Source organism: Seriola dumerili, unplaced genomic scaffold (genome assembly GCF_002260705.1).
Source record: "Seriola dumerili isolate Sdu_G_001 unplaced genomic scaffold, Sdu_1.0 BDQW01000822.1, whole genome shotgun sequence".
NCBI lineage: Eukaryota > Metazoa > Chordata > Actinopteri > Carangiformes > Carangidae > Seriola > Seriola dumerili.
In genome coordinates, this window is record NW_019175077.1 from 2,007,235 (window position 1) to 2,029,384 (window position 22,150).

General features: G+C 38.9%; 1 protein-coding gene across 1 annotated transcript in view; it reads right to left on the reverse strand.

The window, feature by feature from the left end:
- Window positions 1-22,150, reverse strand: part of LOC111237263 (catenin delta-2-like) — a 250,031-nt gene that overhangs the window by 99,294 nt on the left and 128,587 nt on the right. Inside the window, exons 11-12 of the mRNA XM_022766288.1 lie at window positions 19,975-20,097; window positions 19,794-19,938 (exon numbers count right to left, since the gene is read on the reverse strand). Of these exons, the coding sequence (XP_022622009.1) occupies window positions 19,794-19,938; window positions 19,975-20,097 (268 nt within the window). The remainder of the gene's footprint in view (window positions 1-19,793; window positions 19,939-19,974; window positions 20,098-22,150) is intronic.

Consider the following 22,150-nt stretch of genomic DNA (forward strand, 5'->3'; position numbering starts at 1 on the left):
CTTACACTGAATGGAACACAGACAGATGATGGTGGGAAAAGAGCTGGTAATGAAATATACTGTATGTCATTAGAAGCAGGTTTTAAGCTAACTTGAGCAGTTCAAATAAAAATTTAGTTTACATCATTATACGTACTATTATAAATTATATATATGTTGGCATTTAGTAGTATCATTATAGTTTATTGTAATATATGCTTGTCCACTTTATGTTAAAGATGTAGAAATTAAAATACTTACAGGTTACAATTATTAATGAAAAACTATTTAAGCTGATTGGAAAAATTATTAACTTAAAATAATTAACTTACTATTATGATTCAGTAGTAGGAAAGTGCACTTCACTTCAAGTTGTGAGTTCGTTAGGGGGAGAAATTATGCAAAAAGTACCAAATCCAAAGGAGAATTCACATACTGTGGAAAGATGATATTTTGATTTTTTTATCTTTGAATGTTCCTGTTCTTTCACTGTATCACTCTCCATTGAACTGCTCTACTGCCCAAATACTTCAGCAATTTACAGCAGTTTATGAACACTGGTCCCTGCTACTCTTTGCCCTTTTGATAATTTGCTTTGGATAAGTGTGTCTACTATTAAATTGTAGAAAATGTCTTTTAAGAGTATGTGTGTGTGCGTGTGTGTATGTGTGTGTGGCTGGCATGGGTGGGGTAGTGAAGGGGAACATTGGTGTGCAGTGCCATGGAGCGATTTGCCAGCGTAAGGGAAACAAGAATGCAGGCGCTAGTCCTTGCAATTAGCTGAACACACAAAATCGGAGGCCTAATTGAATATGGTATTAAGCTGACAGACAGGTGTTCATTTAACTACACACCCTGCAAAGGGCGTGCACACATGCACATACACAGTCAATTGAATACATACACACACTGCAGTTAAGCAAAGGCACACACACTGACATGTACATAAACATTCAATAAAGACAACACATACATAGCAAAACAAGCACACACCATTGTATATTGCATATGTATTAAAGACACACAAACATACACTTCCATATCTACAAAGAGTCAAAAATACACACATATTCACACAACTATTATCCAATATTTGCTGATCAGTAATTTTCAGCCCGGTGGCACTATTCCCCCGTTACACAGTGCAATTACTGGATGTTTACACAGCCAAACAATAGACCAGTGAAACATACACTCAGTCAAACATTCATTAGATGGGCTAATAGAAGCTGGGGTGACCTAGACCATTACAATGTATCACACACCACCATCATTAAGATTGAGCTGTGTATTCCACTGTATCCAAAGCAGGAATAAGGTGTAATATGTTACCCTCACAACATCTATCCAACAGAAAGACAGTTTGGTTTGAGTAAGAGATACTGTGTAATAGAATAGACTTTATCAAGTTGCTAGTCTACCCTCATTGGGAATGATTTGTTTATCCTAACCTTGTCCAAAATAGCAAAAAAGCCATAGTTAAACATTACTGTCTGTACACAGGAGGAGATGATGGCTGATTATAATGGCTTTCATTATTTTCCTATTTGTATCAAACATCCAAATCCACAACAAGGCAAAGCAGAAAATAAGTGGACCTCAACAGGGAACTCCAGTTGTGCTCCATTCATGAGAAATGGTCATGACATCAGTGAACCACCATCAGCAGAATGCCCACCAACAATGTCCACTAAGACTGAGAAGAACCACTCTAACTTCAGCCGCGTTACAGCACAGTGAACAAAGTGAACAAATTGACCAATCAAATCCCCATCCACTACACTCAGTCAATCAAAGTGCAGGCAGATGATTAAGTTGCTGGATGAAGGAGAGAGCTTGCTATAAAATTACTGCCCCATTGTCTCTTGATTTGCAATCTGAGATGCAATCATGTCAATGAGTCTGCTCGAGCCTCTAAATGACAAACAAGAAAGGTGAGCTATTTTTACCATGATGATACTAATGAGGATGATAGCCTATGCATGCATGCATGCGTGTGTGTGTGTGTGTGTGTGTGTGTGTGTGTGAATCATGTCAATCTGCTCAAGCATTTAAATGACATAAAGGAAAGGTGAGCTATTTTTATGCTAATGCTAATAAGGATGCTAGCCTATACATGCATGCGTGCGCGCGCATGCATCAGTGTACATGATGTGACCAACAAATTCACCTTCATGCCTCACCCCTAATAAAGGTGCCACACTGTCAGTTTGTGTGCCAATGTACATCATGTAACCACAAATTATTCTGCCATGTGAATCAAACACTGATAAGGTCAAGCTGGATATTAGCACTATGTATGTGTGTGCGGGTTGGTGCATGTGCACATGTGTGTAATGCATTCGTCAACCATCAGATTCACATTACAAAGCCAGACATTTACTATGAAGGTCAGAGACCAGCCACACAGACATTTTTGCTTCCTCTGCTACCTCGACACACCTGTGAATTCCTTTCCAAATGCCCACACACACTCTACTAAACTTCGCTTACGTAAACACGAACACACACACACACACACACACACACAAGATGTCAATGATCTGAACTATTATTGCTCTGATCTTCCTATTTCCAAGACAGTTTTCCACGTATTGCATGTTTGTGTTTGTGTGTGTGTTTGTGTGTGTATGTTTTGGCTGGACCACAACAGCGGGGCCAGCCCTATAATCTGGAATGTCAATGACTGACTGACTGGCAGACTGAGTGCTGATATTTCCACCACTGGTCAGCGGAGTACCAGTCTCGAGAATCGGAGGATCGATTCCAATACACTGAGACTCACCTCCATTACGGCAAATAAACTTCTTTCATTACATGTGTCATTATTACTAAAGGAGGCAGAGGAATAACTAAACATAAGACACACTGAGCAGAGAGAGAGAGAGAGTAGGAGAGAGGGAGGGTGAGGCAGAGGTAAGCGGTGACATAGCTTCATACTAACAGCTATGACCAATTATACAAAGGCGGTCAAGCCATATATTAGGTTTTGAACTAGTCTTGTTTTTTTCAGATTCTTTAGCTTTAGCTGCTTTAGCTGATTCATTTGCTTTAACATTCTGATTGCCTTATTTACTCCTTAAGTTTCACAGTTTTACTAATTTGACTTATTTTTACCATGTATTGCTATTTTGATCTACAGTAGCTCCCTTCGTTTATTTCTTGGTCCCTTGAATTTTTTGTTCATTTTTTTGAGGTATCTACCTCAATGTATTTCCAAGTTGTAATAAAGGTTGAATGAAATGTGTGTGTGTGTGTGTGTGTGTGTGTGTGTGTGTGTGCTTTATGTGTGTGAATTTGTTTGTGCAAGGTCAGTCCATTTTATGGATGTGTTGTAAGGACCACATGGAGATTAAACACTATATAAGATGGTACCAAAAATGTAATCACTGCAAAGTGTTTGACAGTGCATTTGTCTTTGATTGTCAGTGGACCATAAAATGAACAGGCACTGGGCACAGATGCCTAAAAAGCTTCCCACTGATACTAACAATTTGTCATGGACATGCACTTTTTATTACAAACACAATAACATCACAAGAGACTCTGGTTTAGGGGCCTGACTCATTGGATTCAATGGGGTAACTCAGTAATTTCTCATTGTCTATGATTTAAGGGCTGAATTTGCCCTTTTGCAGTTATTTATACTTTGAGGTAATTATCATAAACTTGTGTATTGTCAAACCTTAGTTCTAGGTCTGCTTTGTGCTGAAATTTTTCCAAACCTGCATTTACCATCCAAACAACTCAAGTGAAAAATAGGCAGCTGTGCAGCTCATACTTATCTAACTGAAAATGCTTCCATAATTCACTGTGATTTGCCTCTGCCCAGGCATTATAGGGTAATTTTGAATTTAGCTTACAGTCCACCTTGAGGTGACTAAATTCTCCTTGGGCACTGTGTGATTCTGGGTGTGTGTATATTAATATTTCAGTATTACCTTGTGTGCAGCCTGTTTGTGAGATTGTGCAATCAGCGAGCTGACGCAAGAGGGAAGAAAAACTAATAAACCAGTGATTAGCTTATGCACCTGCTATTCTCATTAGTTCACACCGGGGCAATAATACAGCACAGAGAAATAGAAGCAGTACAGTATTTGCTAAAAGCTCTGCAATACAATACAAAGAACACGCTGATAATAATGCTGACTATGGAGATGATGACATAATGAGTAAGAAGATGGTAGTGATAAAATATGAATAAAACAACAAAACATGATGTAAAATGAATAATTAAGGCAATTGAGTGCTATTTTTTGACTACTGCAACTTTGCACAGGACATAACAGTGTATGGAAGCAGACGATGAGAGGAGAAAGTACAGGGATTAGAATGACTAGAATAATAATGATGTGATTGTGATACTGCTGACTATTATGTGGATGGTCATGATATGTGTTATATCTCTGACACAGAAAAAGTAACAGGGAATGCACTCTCATAAAAATGCAATCTCATGATTATGGCAAGCTGCATTTAAATATTTGACATTTCTCATGTTAGAATGCGGGTCATACAGACACACACACATAAATACAATCTTCAAAAAGAGATTGAGTGAGACAAAAAGCCATACATTTCTAAATTGATGGGAATGGAGGCTGGACAGATACAAGGAATAGAAACATCACATGCTTTTTATGATGGCTGGGGTCATACAATGCAGAGTGCAGACTATATTCACACTGGGTCCACTGAACATAAAGTAAAATTGAAAAATCTTACAGCAATATGTAAACAACATTAGGGGAATCTACTTGACAGCTGTGATCTTTTATTTTCCACCTTTTTATTCTGTTTTGCTTGAGATTGGAGTTTATTTGCTGCCTGATATTCACTGAGTAACAATTCAATGATACAAATGGCTGCATTCTCTTAAATGGCATAATTTGGTAAGGAAACTTTTATTTTCCACGTTCACCCATCCTTGCAAAATGATTGCAGGCACAAAAGCACAAGATGGAATATAAGTTAAATTATTGCCTACCTTGAGCTATACAGCTCTGACCAACCTTGTGCCCTAGGAATGACATTTCTATACAATAAACTCTAACAGCAAATTGTAGCAAACATAATCTCAGAGGCAATGTATTTTTTGAATCAATAAGCACTACATTTTTTCTAACTGCAGCAGAGTTGCCAGGAAGTGGTTGGGGTGAATGGTAGGCATACAAAGCACATAACTGTCAAACCAGAGACTGGGGTTCACATATAGAGTCCTGATAGGCAAGAATTTCACATTAGGTTAGGGAAAGACTGTAGTTTTGGTTAAATATAAATAAACATGCTGTGTCCGGAATCAAAGTGATTTTTTTCTGCATTAAATCAGACACCCTTTCCCTAAACTTAACGAAGTGCTGTTAGTGGCTAAACATAACTATAAATAAGGCTTATTATGAATATTGAACTGCATGATCAGATATTTTGGCAAAAATCAAAGATGTTGTCTGTGAGTTTTACGTACATGTTCAGCATCCCCATATTTGCGACCAAATTTGCCAAATGCATTGATTGAAATATATTATCATGACGCTAACAGAAAACATAATCCAGTCACAATTTTGTTTTGTACAAAATGTATTTACTGTTGCATGTGATTTTGTATTTTTAGGAGACAGGGTTACTGTGACAGCTTTAGAACAAAGATATATACCAGAAATTGGCCAAAAAATGTATTTTCAATAAGGACTCCTGATCGTGGTTATTAAGATTTGTATGTATGTATCAAATATCTGTGGTTAATACTGTTATGTTCCATTTACATTGGGAGCATAGCAACTGAATTAGTTCTCATTTTCCTCTGAAGAATTTGAACATAATATTGATCTATCCTGATGTAAATATATGGTTCGCGTTTCACAAGATTCATGCCTTGGCACTGAGAAATGGAATTTCAAGAGTACAAAACCAGTGAAGTGATTCTGGCAAATACACAAAAGGTACAAAATGTACACAAGGGGAGAGCAAACACGATCATGCATGAATGCACATTGCAGTGTGTGCCATTGCCTGCAACACACACACACACACACACACACACACACACACCATCACTAAGTTGGGAAAGACAACACCACCAACCTTCTCCAATGACTCGTATGACAGCCTGCCCTGCATCTATTTCTCAATTCACCTTGATCTCTCTCTTCCTAATTGTCTCTTTTCTATTCCTTCTCTATCTTTTGATTCTTATTCTTATTATTCTCAAATAATAGACAGGCATCTTAATAGACAAAGAACAGTAGGGTCAGTGTCAGAACAGGAACTTTGTGTTTAGACTGCGTGAGGGAGAAAACAGTTCAGATGCAGGGTGAATGCCTACACCTACCAACCTATCAACACTGATGATCTGTACCTGCAATAGTGGGATGTAAAAAGGGAGAGAGAGATGAAGTGATGGATGCATGACGGAGAAGTGTTTCCAAATTGAGTCAGCACTGCTGGAATGCATCAGAGTTATTTTATCATGACTCAGTGAAAAAACTGGACTGACTCTTCAGATCACAAGCGGGGAGTCTATGATCAAAAGTTTCCTGGGATGAAAATAAATAATTAGACAGCCAAACACCTATTTTTACATGGTAGATAGCAGTGTTTTTCCACACAGCAAATAACTATTGTGGGGCTTCTTGTCAATAGCTACCATCAGCACTATGTGATGAATTTATTTATTTTGCTTTATTTAACCAGGGTAGATTCAGTGAGCATGAGCATGCTGCTGTGCACACAGTCTAATCTGGTGGCGACTGAGCAGTTCCACTGAAGCCGTTGAGGGGTCAAGAGCCTTGCTCAAGGGCACTTCAGTGGTGGGTGGTAAGAAGGACTGTTTTACCTCCTCATCCAGATTCATCCTGACAGTCTGGGGATTGAAGCTATGACCCTCCAGTCACAAGCCTGCTTCGGGGCTTTCTACAGGACTGCCCCAAACAGCTGACCTGTATTTAGTTTAATGCTCCTGTGATCTTGCAAGTTTGAATACAGCTTATGGAGTTAGTTGAATTTCTTACAATATGTGTTTTCTACCTCTCTGTTCTGGTACAATATTGACATTAACTTTGCTGTTTTAACAACCTCAGTGGAGAATTTAAATATGTGAGTTAAAATATTATTTGAGAGGTTTTTTCTCAGTAGCAAAGTTAAATATCATGGAGGCAAAAAGGAGAGCAGTAACTGAAGCAAAATTATTAGATCTACAATATATAAAAGTGAGCCTACTGTACACAGACTTTTGGGAAAAAAAGCATGATTATTAAAAGTCCTCTTTCACCCTGTTAGCTGCTGCTCTGTTATCTTTATGTAGTGTTTGGCAGCAGACCTGTGAGTCAGTCTCTGTTGAGTAGCAAAGAGAAGAAGAGAAAATCAGATTAAGAACAATATTGGTTCAAGTTTCTGTGGGCATATGTGTATATGTGTGTGAGTGGACATGTAAGGGTTTTATTTTAGTAATTGCACTTCTGAAAGGGTTTATTAAGACTATAACATGCAGGTGTTTTTTGTACTTCTACAGCTGGCAAATACAGACATGGCAGCATGGCTGAATCTGATCACCTATGACAAGAAAGTAGATTATTATGATTATGAAATAAATTAATTTATTGTTATTTTATAACAATAACAATAACAATTACAACAACAAAATAATTATTACAATTGTAATTATAATTTCAAATGAGCACCACGACTTAGACAAACCTCTGCCTTTCCTTACACTTTCTAAAACAGGTTTACCTTTGTAGAGGGTCACTTTTTAAACAAAAGTGTTTCCCTCTATCTATGCAACCACCTGTTTTGTAATTCTTGCCTCCTTTAACTCTGTTCTCCCAGTTTCAGCTTTATTTTAGTTCTGTGGTCATTACTGAATCCCAATGGGTCCAATAAAAGCACACAAGATTTCTTGCAAGCAACTCAGCTGAAAGGTCAAGATCCCTCTCCTGCACGAGAACAGTACATCTCACTGAGCTTAACATCCGGAACCCAATCCGGAAGACTGTGCAAAAAGGTAGTCATGGTAAGGAAGATGCTGGTTGAAATTAATGTCTGTGGTGAATGTTAATTGCCAAAGCCTAGTATATGGCTGGACCACGTATGGTCGATGATTGAGGACATAGTTGAAAACTGTTGTGGAACCACTGTCAACAACTGACATATCCACATTCAATGTTTCTATTGCCAGACAACAGAGCAAAGATGAAATAGTCACTGAAATGTGGCCCATTAACAAACTGCTGCTCCACCTCTCTGCCATTCATTGAACAGAGCAGACAAGGGAGAGGTGTGCCTCTCACATGCAAGGATGTGCTGGTGACTCTTCAAAGGAAAGTAAGAAAAAAAGTCACTAAAGGGGTCTGAAAAGTCAATATATCTAGCGACAAATGTGATAAATTGACAATGGCTGAAAGGTCAAATGTGCCCTACCCCACTCCTTTATAGAACGTGTTTGTGCCAATTCATTTTGAAAGACCAACACTCGGCCGACCAACCAATGGTTACTACCCAGTAATCAGCAAAAAAACCTGATCAAAAAACTTGATCACTCAGTCAGTCAGACAGTCAGTCAGGCACAGACAATTGTGTTTCTAGGGCTGGCCCTGCTGTTGCCTTCAAGTAAAAAGGTAATTAAAGAAGAGATACATTCATCTGAGTGTAAAGTCAATAGCACTGATTTCATGCAAGACTGCACTGAGGTCCAAGGGAAAAATAAAAAATATATATCTTAGTAGCACTGTTTCACGAGTGTAGTTATATTGATAGCACTGAGCTACACATAACTGTAACTGTAAGTGAATTGTGCAAGCATTCAAGTAAGATGTCCTCTATAATCACACTGAGCAGTACCCAGAGATCCATATAGAGAAAAGTCTTAAGAGGAATATAGGCTCATTATAACATACAGACAGAGCTCTGAGAATCTGAGAAAAATATTTGGTCTGAAGCAAAAAATTTTATAAAACAGCTTCTCCTAAGAAGAAGAACTGCACAAATAAGTATGATTTTTATTCTGTCTAAACCACAGCACAAAAGTATTCCACAATGCAAATAAAGGTAACACTTACTGTAAAAACACATACAAATGTTGTGATATAGGGATCATTTATAGGGATAGGGACAACTAGATTATGAGTCTAGCATTTTTTTTTTAAATTTATAATAATGGTCCTTTATGTGCTGTCAAATATGATCTAGAGGAGAGGAGAAGAGAGGTGAAGTGAGGCTTGGGGAGGAGAGAGGATATACAGTAATTTTGCTGGTGTGACATTTTCCCATAATCCCTCTGAAATGCTGCATGTCAGGAGATTGAGAGGCAGAGAGATGGTGGGAGGAGGAGGAATGGAAAGCATCTATTATCATACTTTTGTTAAGAATGAGGCAGCTCAAACATCATATATTAACCTTTTTTTCCTACCCAATAGATTAGTTTGGCGTGCTGAACAGAGGCATTGGTATGTGTTTGTGTGCCTGTTCCTGTGCATGTGTGTAAAAGGTGTGATGGATGTTAATCAAAGAAATGCTAGTGGCAGTAATTACCACAAAAAAACAATAATGCAATGATTGGATCAAAAGAACATGACAAAATCATTACTGACTACCCACATCACACAAACATATATACACACATAGAAAATGAGAAAACATGGTTCAACCACTGAAACAGTTAATACAGCAATTAAGTCCACGCATTCTGTTGTGATTCACTCTTTCTGCTTCACAGCCAAATATCATGTCAATTGTAAGCCTTAGCCTTTACTTTTGTGCATATGTGAATCTTATCTAGATGCCATTTTTTTCCATTTATCTAGGCCTAAATGCTTAAATGTTAACGTCTGTACAAATGGCCACCTAATTCACATTTATCTGTCTGTCTGTCTCTCTTTGGTCTATCCTTTTATCTCTCTGGTGTCAGATTTAGGGTGACACTCACCATAGCAGAGAAGAAAGCAGATGAGTACTGTTATCATCCCAAGGTCACACACACATACACACGTGCACAAACAGATAGGCCACCTCAGAAAAGGAAAATAACTACAATGGGCAATTTACCCAGAACAGGCAGGGATGATGGCCAGGGCACAGATGCGCGCACACACACACACACACACACACACACACACACACACACACACACTATGCCTCAGGGCCAAGGCTCTGGCAATGCATCATTACCCTCCCTTGGAGGTGATTCCATATCCCAGCATGCATTTCTCATGCGGAGAGGAAATTACCCCTGGGCCGTGCTGAGAGCCAATAGAGTGTGTCCTCTCTCCTCCGTCTTTCTCTCTCTCTCTCTCTCTCTTCCTTCCTTGCTCTTTCTATCTTTAAATCCCATGCTCACCCCATGACTGTCTCTCACACCCTTATTGTCCTCCCTCTCTTGCTCCGTCCTCCTGAGTCACCCATTTACTAACCCATACTTTGTTTTCTCTCAATGCCAATTTATTTTTTCTCTTACTCTTTCCTTTTTCTACATCTGATGTAGAACATAAATTAATAACAAAAGACAAAAAGGCACTGACTGGCTCTCTCCCTTTCTGTGCTGCCCTCTGTCTGTCTTTCAGTCAAGCAGTTGCTCATGGTGAAGTTAAACATTTAAGTTACCCTTCTGTTATCCCACAAAGGCAGAGTACAGACAGAAAACCTCACATTCTCTTCCCTAATGTATCCTTCAATAATTTCCCTATCTGTTTTGTTAACAAAAGATTCATATACATATACATAAAGAAATAAATACCACACAATATTTACAAAGCATGGGATGGTTACATTCTTACTAGTCACTAAAGGGAAGAAGCTGCTAAATTGTCATGTATGTATTTTTTCTCTTAGAAGTTTCTTTGGGGCTATTTGTATAAGTTTTCTCTGCACACCAAACATGGATTTTTGCTGGGAGCAGGTGGTGGTGATTGTTGCTTGACAAAAACTTCGGCTATTGTTGCATTTACAAGACAAGAGGTTATAAAACGCCCTCTGAGCGGCGCTACTTCTTCAGGGTACATTGGAGACTTCAGTGAGTCACTATTGGAAAGTGAGGAGATGGGCCAGCGAAAACTGGTTGGCGTACTAACTTCAGTGGAAGAAAAGATGTAATAGAGACAGGAGTTAACATTGGCGTTGCTTTCCACCACTGGAGACATCTCTTGGCAAGTAAAGGAATGAAGTTTGATGCTGAACTTGCAAAGTTTCTTCTGGACTGGTAAGTAAACTGGCTGTGAAGCACTAGCTACATATGTGTACATACTGTATGTGAGCATTTAACATGCTCACAGGAATTTCAGTGATCATCTGTTGCAATGAGAGAGGCCTGAGTAATAGTAATAACAGAAGGACAGTAGATTTTCTTTTTATTTAAGAGGCATGTTCTATTATGTATTACATTTTGCTAGTTATTTATGATGTAATGTAATTCAGTTTATTTATTTATTCATTTTTGCTGGATGGTTGTTAGCATGATACTGTGTGGTAACAAGGAAATATTGTTTTCGAGGGTAAAATATGTGTATACATCAGTCACTATGTATATACAGCAGTCACTATGCATATACAATAGTAGAGCAAGAACAAGTGGTACCAGCAGCAGCAGTTGTTTCACAGTGGTAACAATATTTTCACACACTCTCTTTGTATCTCTCCATGGTGCTGAAACTTTCAAACCCTATGTACCTTTGTGTCTCTGTCCATGGTGCTGAAGTACTCCAACCCTCTCTCTCTTACTTTCTATATTTTTATGCTTTTCAAGCTACCTGAACATCACTTTTACACAAGCATCTTTCATTCGTTTGTATTCTATTAATCAGAATATGAAATTAAATCACACTGTTATTCCTCTATTTTCTTCATTTGTCTAACCACTCTTCATTGGGCTACTTATTCCACAGATTTGGTGACACATGAACTTGGGCAGTCTGACTGTGTAGCAATCTGACATACAGTACTCTGCAAAGGTTTTAGGCACTTTACATGTTTAGACAGCGACCCCAAACATACAGCCAGAGAACTTTCTTTAGTACCAAGTCCTGCAACAGATGTCATGTTCCTCACAGAGCCCTGGTATCAACATCATCAAGTCAGTTTGGATTACTGAGACAGAAGTGACTGAGACAGCCTAAATCCAATGAATGACTGTGGCAAGTTCTCCAGGATACTTGTAACAACCTACCTGCCAGGCACCTTGAAAGGCTGTGTGCCATTCTGCCCAAGAGGACCTAACAGTTTTAAGGCAAAGGATAGTGACACCTAATACTGATTTGATTGCTTTCTTCTCTTTACTGCACTTTGTATGAAGTTAATTAATAAATAAAAACTAATTATGGCATTATTTTTGAAAGTGTCCTTACTTTACTTTGAGTGCCTAAAACTTTTACACTTTAATGAAGTTAATTTAATTACATTTGAGATACTGTGCAATTCATTTTTCTGAATGAATGTATGGAAAACGGTTTGGTAGAAAAGCATTCCTTACTGAAGTATCACACCCTTTTTATAATATAAATTTAAATTTAATTCAAATTCAAAACGAATAAAGCAAAACATTAGGCAGAGCACTGAAGTCACACTTATATTGGTCAATTAGCATCTGTTTTTTGTCTGCCTCACAATTACTGACTCTTTGATGATCTCTCTCTCTCTCTCTCTCTCTCTCTCTCTCTCTCTCTATATATATATATATAATAGATATGCATATATTTATAACATCTCAGCCAAAGGCAGTGGCTTATGACTTGGGCTACTGAACTATTATTGTTTATTATTAACGATATTATTACTACTATCTATCTATTTGTGTAGCTGGTAACATTACATCATATTTCTGCCTGCAGGTGTACAGCATGCACATTATAAACCACCACTTATCACGGTTACTGATAACACTCATGGTAAAGCAAACGCAGTTTGTTGCTACAGGTCCCTCCACCACTCCAACCTCTTCCATATGTAGTATTTCATATTCTTCATTTAACTAAGATTTATGTTCATGTATGTTTATTATTGGCAGACAGAGTTTCTCAGTAGAATCCTCGGCATTGCTTGGATTTGTTTGCAGAGCCTTTTTGCCATATCCAACTATATAACCATTTGCTCTAAAAGGTTAATTTCTTTTTGCAAGTGTTTTTGATTGAACTATGTACTGTATATTGGGTCACAGGTGCTGCTAGTGGGCTGCAGGTTTTATTGTGTCACATGTAAGCAGTGAAAAAACTTTGGTTCAAGTAATCCAGCAATATGCAACATAGTGTGCCCAGCAAGAATAGTACTGGAAATGGACAGCACTGTACACTGGACTTGCCCAATGGCCACATCAGAGATCTACTCCAAGTAAACATTATCTGTTTCCAGTTTACACAATAGAAATCCCCATATGCATCGTACAGTAAACTGGATGCTGTGGATGGGTCTTACTTTCTCTTAAGTGAGTATAGGATCCCCAGTCTGAATATAATCCTATTGTCAAGTCCTTCTACACATGCACATGCAAACACACACACACACACACACACACATAGGCTACCTCAATTTCTATCCAAAGCAGGTATCCCACTGGTAAAGTTGTACATAAACCATATGTGTCAAACACACAAACAAACAATGGTCTCAAGAAGGGAATATAAGCGCTCCGTTACTTTCTCACACGTGCACATAAATAAACATTGACACCACTGACCAACTCATAACAAGAGTAATCTAATAATAATCCTTTCCCTCTCTCTTTCTTAGGAACACACACACACACACATACACACACACACACATACTCACACACCGTGCCTTGTGCTTTAGACCGTGCAACATATGGGAATGCATTGCATCGCCCCATGCTATCACATATGAATGTCAGACAAACATTAGTGCAAATACATAGTCTCCATCTCTGAACACACAAACACACACATACACATGCTACCCATTCACAGACCCACACACATTCACAAATATGCACAGAGCCACTGTTGACCATTACTGATTTGCCATAAATAAAGCAATGTGTTCAGGCTGTGAGCCAACGAACGCTGACAAAAATAGCGAGCACTGACAATGACATGTCACACCATATCATATCATATCAAGTTACTGTAAATAGCAATTTCATGTAAGCAACTCTAGCAAATATCTAGCTAATAAGGGAGGCACAAGGTGTATTTTTTTTACCTTTATTTATACAGTGTGTGTTTTATATCTGTTGTTGCAGTGACAGGGATTTAACCCCTAGAATCCGGATCACGGTTTTCATGAAATATCAGCTTGTCGTACTGGAAATGATCTTCATTCAACTATACCAGAAGATTTTTAACATCAAACATCACTAACATTACAACCACTACTGTTGGGTGAATAAATTGGAGATTGATGTAGAAAATGTAAATGAGGCGAGTTTGATTTATTTTATCTGGAATTAAGTGCTGTGTGTCCATTTCCAGCTGATCAAATGGTGAGATAAGTCAAGCACACACCAGCACAGTTGAAACAATACCGCAGTCTAGTTTTTGATCACAATCTAATAACTCTTCCTCTTTTTTTCTTGTTAATCCTCATTTCTACAACCCTGTGAATTCTCCTCATTCACTGTAACTCCACTTGTATGATGTCTGTTGCCCTCTACAAGCTTTGTAACCATTGACCCCCCTCTCCTTGGTCCCTGACTCCCATCCTCCCTGAGCCAGTGTACATCTCTCTCTCCCTCCAGTTCTTACTCACAAACCTGCCCTATGTCTACAATCATCCCCTCCCTCCTTTCTTTTTCTTCTTTCTTTGTTCCCTCAAGGTATGTCTCTTGTATTCCCTACAAAAATCTCTCTCTGTGCTTTCTACCCTCACTTAAGATTCCACCTATCCTCTTTACTAGTTCCCTTTCCATTTCCTTCCTCATGGATTTTGCCTCCCTTTCTTACCACCCCATCCTTTATTGGCTCTTAGGTCTGTGCTCAACATCTTCATAATCATCTTGCTCCCTACATTGTTTCTAATATTCAATTTAAGCAGGAAACTCAGTGGGGTGGGAATATCTTTTCACTGAGAAAGCTTTAAGGAAAGCACACATGCAAAACAATTAAGGGTAACACTCATCTACATTATGCCCTGCCCTCCATCTATCTTCCACTTTTGACCAAATTCCTCCCATTATATGTATTTACCACCCACCTCTCTTTGTGTGCCTCCTTTCTTCCCTGCTCCTCTTCCGCTCTTTTCCTCTGCCTCCCTCCCTTCAGCTTCATCTTCACCAGTCCCTCCTTCCATCCCTCCTCCCTCCCCTCATCTATCTAATCTCTCCGCTCTTTCTCCCCTTCTCTCTAACTCCCATCCATTAGCGGTTATTGACTTTTCTCTTTGTGTCGCTGTCCTCACCTCTGCTCCATCACGCTCACTCTTCTGCAACTGTATTGGCCCCCAACTGTCTAACTGGCAGCCATGCACACACACACACACACACACACACACACATACACTATACAGTAAGGTACACAGGTTGGGTACAGAATATGCTTATGAATTATATTTTAGAAAATACATAGTCTCCTCCTAAGCAGACACTGCATGCTCCCACACACACAATAACACACAGACATAACCTCTGCCCTCACTCTGAGTGTTCCTTGTCTCTAATAGCTGCTAACTCATTTAGCACTTCATGTTAGCTAAACTAGATCCAATTAGAGCAAGAGAGAGAGTGAAGTTTGAGCAGGAGGCTATTTAACCTCCTGGCAAAGAGAAATGTAACACTTCAAATGTAACCATTCAATGATATTATGTAGAGTAACAGATCACACACCTGGAAAGTTTGAAATCTGAATTTAGGGATTTAGTTACATTTCACCTTAAAGCAAAACAGAAGAAACTAAATTGGCAGATGAAGGTTTCTGAATTAATATCTTGTAAAGTCTAAAACCATAACTGTTAAGAATAGCAGAAGGCAACAGGATCATAACAGAAATTGATTCCTGGACTGAGCCTATGTAAGACTTCAGATCACTAAATTACAATGATAAATTACAAAATTAATCACAACAAAATATTAGTACATATAGAAAACGTATCTTTTGTGGTCCTTTTATGTTTATTTTGAGTTTTAATGTTTGTGTAAATTTTCTTTTTGTAGTTGATGTCAGAATAATCTAGTTATATTAACAGGGATATAGTATTTGGGATATTGTTGATATGAAAGTCTAATCATTCTCTAGGTTTTATGCCCTTTGGTTTTCTGTGGTTCTACATAGCTTGTTCAACACAAAAACAAATAGTCTATAGAGTCTAAAGCATTTTAACACCATCAAGGTCCAGCTACTACAGGCTCGAAGCAGTAAGGGAAACACAGTGATCTCTTATGTATACTTGTGCATATGAGTAAGTGTGTTAATGACTCCAATGGGCCAATTATAAACATTTCTTGAAAGTTAAGTGAATATAATAGTTTATGTACATCTGAGTATGTTAGTAAACTAAACCAGATTCTCCACAGAGGCTCAGTTTTAGAAGTTAGAAGATGTATATGTGTGCTACTGCAAACCCTAAGACTGTTCCTCATTTTTGTGACCTGTGCTCACTTCTTGCTTCTCGTTGTCACAGCGTCTCTTTGAGAAACTTATTTCGAACGGCTGTTGCAACTGTTTATATTGTTCTGTGACTATGTCACAAAACTGGCTGGCATAAACCTTATAGAAAACAGAACGTATATTAGTGCATTGCCTCTTCTTGAATTCAGGAAGAACTTTCTGTGTATACACAAACAACAAAGTGCAGAAAGCAAACTGCAACAGAGTGCAAACAACAAAGAGTTCACAAACTTGATGTGAATATGAATGAGACTAAGTCAATACCTAGTATATGGCTGGAACGCATATGGTCAAATGCGCACAATTGAGGACCTAGATGAATATTGTTGTGGAACCGCTGTAAACAACTGACATCATCATGTCCTATTCTCTCCTACTCACTGTGCTCACATATGTAGTATTTTAATACAACTGAATTCCCAGTAAAGCTGTTCTCATTTACATGTTTTTCTGTTTCTGTTGTCAGACAACAGAACAAGTTTGAAATAGTGACTGAAACATGCTCCATTAAGACTACATGTTAACTTTCAAGCTACTGTATTTCCAAGCTGCTGCTCTCCTGCTGTTAAAATCCTGATTTTATTATTATAACGTCATTTGACAAAATCACCAAACACGATTTTGTCTATATTTACTTGTAAAATGATCATTCAGTGTTAGAAGTGACAGAATATCTTCCTTATTTTGTCTCACACACAGTGCACAGCCTCTGTCTGGGTAGATCTGTTGCTAGATTGCTAGTCTCTAAATCTAGCGACAAATGCATTAAGTTAGTAACCCTGTAGGCTATAAAGGACCCACTAATTGAACCTGTTAGCACCAATTCATTTTGAAGCAGCAACGGGCAATGGGAAAACTCCAGCTCATTCACATGTCATTCGGTTAGCCTATGGTAGAAATAAGAACTCTCATCTCTATCAGTCAGTCAGTCACTCAGTCAGTCACTCAGTCACTCAGTCACTCAGTCAGTCAGTCAGTCAGTCAGTCAGTCAGTCAGTCAGTCAGTCAGTCAGTCAGTCAGTCAAGGACATTTGCAATTACAAGGCTGGTCCTGCTGTTGCAGTCCAGCCAAAAAGACTTGGTCTTCCATAATTCTGAGTCACTGTTTATTTTACACAGTCATAACTAACCAGATAAAATATACATTTTAGGAATTCTGTCTCATTTGCAAAATTAAATTCAACCTATAAATTATTTTCACATATTGGGAACATTAGAGATAATTTGTGTTTGGGTGAAACACTGTCTTGGGCCCATCAATCAGAGTACATTAGTAATAAACCAACATTGCCTCACTCACAAGACTGAAGAATCTTGTTGTATTCTTGTTGTATAAAGCGCTTTGAGCAGTCGATAAAGACTGCGCACATGTCATTCAATTGTTCTTTCCCTTTCTTTACTTTCTTTGGCTTTGTTTTTAAAATAATTTTCTCATTCTCATAACCCTAACCCTCATTTTCTTATTCTTTCATCTCTTTCACAGTGTCTCTATACCATTCTTTCTTTCTCTCTTACTCACTTTATCTGCCTCCCTGTCCTGTGATTGACAGCTGCTGGTGGGACTTGATCCACACACGTCTCAGTCCCTCCTGCTCTGTAATTAAAGGAATTATACATCAAGAGTCCTGTGAAATATATATAAATAAATAGGGAGAATGAGCTTTGCTTAATTGCAGAGACAAGAGGATGGAAGTGATCACAGCCCAGTAGGACTCTTTTTACACACAGCTTGACACAGAGGGAGGTGAAATAGAGCTTCTGAAGCAACTGGCATGTGGCTGGAGTAACACTGTCTTTGTACTTATTTTTTCCTTACACATATGATGTAACTCTGCATAGGACTAGTAATGATGGGAATAAAGCTGCGTTATAACCAACATTATCACTATGTTTAAAAAAACCCTTATTTACTTCAGTGAGGCCACTGCATTGGCTTAACAGTGGTCCAAAGCAGAGAGCTCAGAAAAAAATAGACAGTCATCTGGCAAAATAGTTGAACCTGGCTCAGTTTTTGTTGCAAGGCAACACGACATTATCCGCCAACTGATTGAGTCAATGAAATCTATGCAAGCACACTTTCCTGGTAAATTACTTCGGAAGGTAAACAGGGCAATCCCACTGGTTACCTCATGATTGTCTTGTGGATAAAATGATTGTTGTTGATGTGAACTTTTGAGAGTTGGAAAATCCTTCCTCAAAGTATTATAAATCACTGTACAGTGTTTTGGTATCTGATACACCTTCACACTCATGAATGTATTAGTTAAACCAGCTTTGCTGCATTGCATTTCATCCTCACCCCTGGACCTGAACAACACACCCAAACCAACGCAGTTGCCTGCATTTTTTAATTTTAACTGAGAGCCTTGAAAGAACCTGGTGGAGTGTGCTGGTGAGTGAGTGGTATCCATAGATGTGTTTGCTAAGACCAAAGTTATTCTTAAGCATTCTGTGTATTACTACACAAATATCACTAGAGAGAAAAGAAAATGTAGATAGATCCCTTCTTAGTAGTGACATGACAAATAAGACTACAAGTTTTCATAAACAAAACCAAATAGTGATGTTTAAATACTTATAAAATAAATAAATTATATGTATGTGTTATATGTATGTCATATATGTGTATGTGTGTGTTAAGTCAGAGAAGGGTTTGACATCAACAAGTGTATATGTGTGAAATGTGCTGATTGAAGCACTCACAATCAAATCATGGAGGCACTCACTCACACACACACACACACACAAATGCACACACATGCGCACACAAGAACACACGCACACACACACACACACACACACACACGCACACACACACACACACACACACACACGCACACACACACACACACACACACACACCCTGTCCATATGTAGGGACATCCCCTCCAACAAAAAAAACAAAATCTTATTCACAGATTAAAACACTGTAGTTTGGGAATAATTTTATGGCAAGCCTCCAGGGAACAAATCCAATGCAATGTCCTCATAAATATAGTAATACAAGTTAATGTGTGAGTGTCACTCTTACTTATTAAGTCCTTTCGTTCACCAACACATGGATTATTTGTCACAATTAGGACCAAGCCTTTGTGGTACGTGCTCTACCAGGTGAGCCACTGGGGCGCCCCGATTGTTTGTCACACTTGTCCTTCCAAGTGCCCTAAAGCATCATATGCCCCATGATCTTTCATACCTTGTTGTCCAATGAATCCCACAAAACACAGGTACACACATACTCATGCACACACAGTACAAACATCCCTTTCATTCTACCTTGGGTCTTTCTGAATAGAGTCGATAGAAGGTGAACGCTGCAGGCTGCCTTCAGGTGGCAGGGCTGGTCCAGACTTGCTGTAGGGCGATTCAACCACCGATGGGCAGTACTGCAGGGTGCGGTAGGGGTCCGCCACATAGGGATCTGAGCCATACACATCTCCGCCTCCACCACTTCCACTTGAGGTGTAGCCTGGTCCCACTGTGGCATAGTTGTTCCCGCCTCGGCTGTAGTTTCCCGTCCCTGTGCTGTGACTTCCTGTGCGCTGCAAAGGGGCGGAGTCGACACCAGGGGAGGAGGGAGCTATGGTAGGAAAGTAGGGACAGAGGACATAACTTAGGACCTGGTCATGGACACACTGGGTCAGGTCTGCAGGGCAGAGGAGAAGAGGAGAGAATGGAGGGAGAGGACAAAGGAAAATGAGAGGAGTTGTGGAGAGGAGGTGAAAAAGGGAGAGGAGAGGAGAGGAGAGAGGCAGAAACAGAGGGTTGTTGGAAAAAGAGGAGCGTGTCTCCATATGGATGGATAAATATTGGCCACATGCCCAGGATTAAAAAGGAACAATGTTCAACAGAGAGATGGATTGAAGAGGGAAAAGAGAAAAATATTGACAAAAGTTTTGCAGATACTTTGACATCGTATTAATGACTGCAGAGAAGAAAATCAGAAAATATAAAATACATAGAATTATCAACTGTCAACTACTTTGTCATTGTAAATGTACTGACAATGCAAAGTTATTCTTTAGAGTATCAAATCTATAAATATTGTTGATATATATATGTTGAACGCATGTTTTTTTTTCAAATCATAAGCAAATAAACAAAAAAGTGGCTTCAGTTAACAGAAATGCTTCACTACAACTTTGCCATAGTTCTATTCAAACATGAAGTGCAGTAAGCTACTAAAAAAGCTTTAACTTTAACTTTGACTTTAACAGCACTCTACACAACACTAAGGGTTTGCAAACATTGTCATTGGGTGACAAAGCTAACAGTGTTAGCTAACAGTGTTAGCTGCACCCAATGACTCATCAGCCTGTTATTTCCAAACAATGAAAAATGGAAACTTTGCTTGTGAGCCTGTTTGCAAGTAGCTAGAAGACAATTGCAGAACCTTCTTTTTCTGTACAATCTGCCTGGTGAGCAATAAGGACAAAAAAATACTTAAAATAAAAAAACAAGCTATTTTTCATTTGAGTGAGATGGAAATTACATCTGGATTTGCTCAGGGATATGAGCAACCTGCAGGGGCACAGTAGTCGTTGTTGTCACCTTCCTTCCCATCGTGTTGGTAGTGTTGGATCAGTGATATATCAAGGTGTTAATGTGAGTCTGGGAGCCTCATTTCTCTGGCTGTAAAAAAGCTGAGACAGATGATGTGTGTGTGTGTGTGTGTGTGTGTGTGTGTGTGTGTGTGTGTGTGTGTGTGTGTTGCATCTGTCATTAGAACCCTATGTGTACACAGAAACACACATGTACAACCACGCAAAAACACCATAAATGCATTCTTCAAGGAGTATGCAATAAATCACAGAGCCTTGAGATCAATACATGGCCATGTGATTGACTAGGGCTTTAACACAAGTCAATGAACCTCCTCCTAAAATAGAATAAGCCTTTAAAAATCATGTCTGGATGGGAAAATGCACACAAACTACAACACACACCCATGCATCTCATCTACACGTAACAGGGAACACATATAAACACACATATTTACACATGACATAAGCCCCTGCACTAAATTGATGAAGGAATAGAGGATGTTTGAATGTGTGTATGCTGAGGTTGAGTCTCTCATTTTTATGTGATCAACAAACTTGCTCTTTAGCGCTGTCTTGAGTGGTGGCATTTACTTGACCTTCACAACCCTCTTCTCTCTTTTTTTTTAAACAGTCTTCATCTCTCTCTCTCTCTGTTTCACACACACACACACACACACACACACACACGCACACACACACACGCACACAGTATATGAAGCAGATTTTCCAAAGCTCTTATTCAAATTCTTTGCACCAACTCTGTTAAACTCCATTAGTTGGAGGCACAAGGAACCTTTTGGATGATGTAACCATAATAGCATATTTTGATTTCCTAACTCGAAAATCAGGTTAACAAAAATCCTTAGCCAGACAGACAGTGAAAAATTCAAGATTCAGACTCTGCCATGCAATGCCCATGAGGCTAAAGGCTGTGTGAGCTCTTCTGCTGATGCCCCAAATTTGACAAAGATCCAAAGAATTGGGCAGGAAAAGAGAAACAGTGAGCGAGCCTGGGAAACAGAGAGAAACAGCTGAGGGATGAGAGATGGGGCTGCAGTTTAGAGAAGAGCCAAACTAAAGGGAAGAGGG